This window comes from Monoraphidium neglectum (assembly GCF_000611645.1).
Source record: "Monoraphidium neglectum strain SAG 48.87 unplaced genomic scaffold scaffold03434, whole genome shotgun sequence".
NCBI lineage: Eukaryota > Viridiplantae > Chlorophyta > Chlorophyceae > Sphaeropleales > Selenastraceae > Monoraphidium > Monoraphidium neglectum.
This window is the reverse complement of record NW_014010195.1, coordinates 1-4,023: the sequence shown is the minus strand read 5'-3', so window position 1 is coordinate 4,023 and position 4,023 is coordinate 1. Positions and strand designations below refer to the sequence as shown.

The 4,023-nt window shown below is 66.6% G+C and overlaps 1 protein-coding gene across 1 annotated transcript; it reads right to left on the bottom strand.

Annotated features, from left to right (window-relative positions):
* Positions 1-871: 871 nt before the first annotated feature.
* MNEG_12785 (hypothetical protein) lies at positions 872-3,659 on the bottom strand (the record flags this gene model as incomplete). The annotated part of the gene is made up of 7 exons (XM_014038743.1): positions 872-1,019; positions 1,285-1,896; positions 2,106-2,421; positions 2,661-2,774; positions 3,082-3,181; positions 3,421-3,528; positions 3,639-3,659. 7 exons carry the CDS (start codon positions 3,657-3,659, stop codon positions 872-874), a joined length of 1,419 nt encoding a protein of 472 aa, XP_013894197.1.
* Positions 3,660-4,023: the final 364 nt, after the last annotated feature.

The following is a 4,023-nucleotide window of genomic DNA, read 5'->3' as shown; positions in this document are numbered from 1 at the left end:
CGCTCCCAGCACGGTGTTACAAGGCCTGCAAAAATTGCGCGAGGCCCAGCCGCCCAAAGATGCAGCGCTTGCCTGATGCAGCACCAGAAGCTGCTGCCGGGCAGACACAGCCTCGCCACCCTCAAAGTGCGGGTGGCCTGAGTCGCTGGCTCGCCATGTATGCAACAGCATGCTTGGCAGGGGGCGATTGAGAACCCTTGCAGCAAATCATGCTCTTGAAAATGTGCATGCACATGCGGGAATGCAACCACAATTCTGCACGCCATCGTGCGTCAACTGTCGGCCCGTCCATCCGCGCGCCCATGGTGCTCCCAGCTGCTACCACTCCCCTGCCTTCAAGCGGGTACTGTCAATCGTCCGCCTGAAAACGGGTGCGCCCAAGTCAAGCTCCCGGGAAACCCACACAGGCTCGGGTCCTATGTTCATCTTGAAAGTTATTCGTCGGAGTCTGGAAGCAGCTCGGCAGCTGCTGGATTATGACGACACTGCCATGAAGCGACGAAGGCACAAAACTTGTCAAGCTGGCAAGGTTATGACAATGGGGTGGCAAGAAGTTCCTCTTCTCAACTTCCGCTGAAGTGCAATATAAGTGGCAACACAGTGGCTGGCGCGTATGCGGCGCCGCAAGCATGCTCTGCGACGGTCCCGATTCCCCTGGCAAAAGGGTGCACGCAAGGTTTGCACTGCGGCAGCACCAGCACGGTCGCTGTAGCCGACCCTTCTCTCCATCAGTCAGGCGCTCGCGAGCCTCGTCCTCGGCAATAACAAGCTGGAATACGGTCTGCATGCAATGCGCCTGACGTCACCCTTGTGGTGCGACCCCCACAAACACGCGGAGCCAACCTGCCGGGTGGCCGGCAGGCTTGTAACCTCATGCCGCCTCAATGTGCACGTACGTGTGCCGCGCCACCGCGGCCCACTCGCTGTCCGCCGGGGGCAGGACGGCCTCTAGCTCCCGCAGCGCGCGCTGGGGCAGCGGCGCCTCGCGTGGCAGCTCGACGCCGAACAGCTGGCGGTGCCTTTGGGGGTTAGAGGAGGGTGTGCGTGGCGCGGGGTGACGATCTGTCATGAAGGTGGGCGATGTTTTTTGGGCAGTGTTTGTGTGCGTGTGTGTGTTGGTGCGTGTACGTGTGCGTGCGTGCGCACGTATGCGTGTGCGTGTTCGTACGTGTGTGTATGCGTGCGTGAATGCGTGGGCATGCACATATCAGTGACAGAACAGCAGCTATACCCCAATATGAGCCCCAGCATTGCCCACAACCCCAGCCGTGGGCGACCACCCACATGAAGGCCAGCGTGTTGGATTGGAACGCCTGCCAGCTCATGCCGCCACCAACCGGCAGTGCGCCAGGCCTCAGGCCGCGGCCGGCACCGGGGGGGGCCGCCGGCACCGCCACAGGTGTCTTAGACTGGGGGCCAAAGGCGGCGGCCTTGCTGTCGGCGGTCTCGCCCTCACAGTCAGCCGTGGCAGGCTCTGTACATTCAGCATCGATGGAGCAGCCTGGGAATGACCTGGGGGTCGAGCAGCTCAGCGGGCTTCCCGCCCCGCTGCCGCCGCCGCTGCAGACGACCCCCGCCTCGCCGCCCGCCAGCGCCGCCAGCGCGCCGCTGCTGCCGCTCCCCACGCTGCTGCTCCCGCCGCGGCTCAGCGGCCGCGGCGGCCCCGGCGCTGGCCCGAGCAGGGCGCCGGCCTCGGCGGCGCCGGCAGACGCGGCGGGCGGCGGGCGCCACACGAGCAGGTAGTCGGCGCGCTCGGCCGGCGCGAGGGCGGCCTCAAGCTGGCGCAGGTTGGCGGCGTTGAAGAGCAGGTTCAGGTCGTACTTTGGGGTGTTGATGGTCTGGAACGTCCGCCAGCCCGCGCCGAGCAGCCGCGCGGCGCGGGAGCGTCCGAGGCGCCTGACCATGGGCGGGGGAGGCCGGGGTACGTAAGGGCACCGAGGGCGTGTTGGGCGTGGCAGGCACAGATGAGCGACCCTCTGCTGAGGCGCTGGGCTCCGACGCGGACGGACTGCTGAGGCCAACGACAGTAGCAGCAAACGCTGCAGCGCCGCGGCGCCTCTTCGCCTGCTGGCCGGTGGCGGGGCACGAGCAGCAGCCGAGGTTACCTGCAGAGCCAGCCGACCGCTTCGACCTTCAGGTGCGTCCACCAGTTGTTCGCGGCCCACGCCGCCTCGTCGAACGCCTGCCCCGCCGCCATCGGCGCGCCGCGGCGCGTTGCGAGCGTGAGGGGGCGCGCGTGGGCCTGGGTCCATTGGAAGCCGTGGTTGAACATGGTGAAGGTGGTCAGGGGGTGCGTGGTGGACGTCGCGGCCTGCACGACCAGCAGCCGCGGCGGCGCGCCGGCTCCGCGCTGGCGCGCGGGCTGCGCCGCGGCGGCGGCGGCGGCGGCGAGGGCGAGGCAGGCGTGTGCCACGAGGTCGCCTGCGAGGTGGCGGCGGTGGGGCGTGGTGAGCAGTTGGCTCAGTCGCGGGCAGCGCTGGCGGATCGGGGACGTACGGCCAATGCTTGCTTGGGCTCGGCACAGGCAGCCAGAGCTTAATCCTTGTTCTGAGGCACAACGGCGCGCAAGCCCTGCCTGCAGTGGCGCGTATCGGTCCAAGGCTACTCCGTGCAGGTGAGCCTTGCCCGCATTGTCAGCCAAAGCGCCGTCCAAAGCCCACCCGGCACGACGTCCCAGATGCTGCTGGCGCTGGCGGTGGCGACGCTGGTGGGCTGGTCGTTGTACAGCCCCACCAGGTAGGCCATGCAGGCCCCCGGGTGCCCGGCGTAGTTTCCTTCAAGGGCATGGGCAGGGTGAGGTGTCCAAGGTTGCAAAGTGTAGACGCACTCTGGAAAGCTCGCACACTGGCGATGGACGGCAGCTGCTGGGTTTGCGTTCCAGACAGCTGCACAGCTGACAGACCGTGTGGCGGCGTTGCCGCCTTTGGTGTCCTTGCGGCCGCCCAGCTGCCCAACATGTGGCAGCAATCACCAAGAACGACGGCATGCACAGACGTGGGTTGGGGGAGGGAGCCGTGCGTGTGCCATTTGTGGGGCGCTGCAGCGCCCCAGGTGGCTGTTTTCAGGTCGACGGGTTCTCACCTGTGAATCCGGCGTAAGGCTCATAGGCCACAGACGAGACCAGGGACGGCCTGAGGATGGCCAGGGGCAGACGGTGCTCTCGCTGCAGGGCCGCGACAGCCTGCACCAGGTGGCCATCGATGGGTTTTCAGCGCGTGCCGATTGATGAAGCAGAAACAAGCTGTCTGGAGGAGATGCGTGGGCAAGCCGCATACGCGCGATCAGGGCAATCGCTTACGAAACCCTGGAGCCCGTGCTTTGCCCGCCCCTCTGACTGGCTTCACGCTGGCACTTTCTTCTATCCGACTCTGGTCAGCCCACCACCACAACATGGATGCCAGCGTCAACAGCAAGGCTCACCTTTTCTGTCAGGTGCTTGCCCAGGGCGTAGGTGTTGCGGAAGCCAAAGTAGTCGATCAGCCCGGCGGCGCGCGCGTCCGCCTCGTTGGGCGGGAGAGACAGCAGCTCCTGGGGGGGCCAAGGATAGTGATGCCAGTGGCTGTGGTCGGTCAGGAGGTCCAAGTTGCTGTTTGTGTTCAGCGCAAGCCTGCACGCCGTCGATTGGCACCCTCGGGAACGGGAAAGCCAGCAGTGGCCATCCGAGCCGCAGCGCTGAATCACAGGGGGCAGCGTGGCGGCCCTAGGGCGTGCGAGTGTGCGCTCTGCCGGCAACAGCCCCCTCCCCCTCTCGAGAAACTGGCACCGGATGGAGCGTAAAGCTTGGATACAACGAGCGCCACGCGCGCCGCCCATCCCCTCGCCCACGTAGACCATGCGCATGTGTGGGGCAGCCGCTGCGCGTGCGGCGCGCGCCGGTGGCGCAAGTGTGCAGTGCCAGGGTGTGACCAGAGGCTGCGCACCTCTGCTAGCCCGCAGGGGTCCAGCTCCTGCCCCCCGACGCTGAGGGGGTACAGGCGCTCCTCGACCAGGCTGCCCCTCGGCCTGTTGATGTTGACGTAGCAC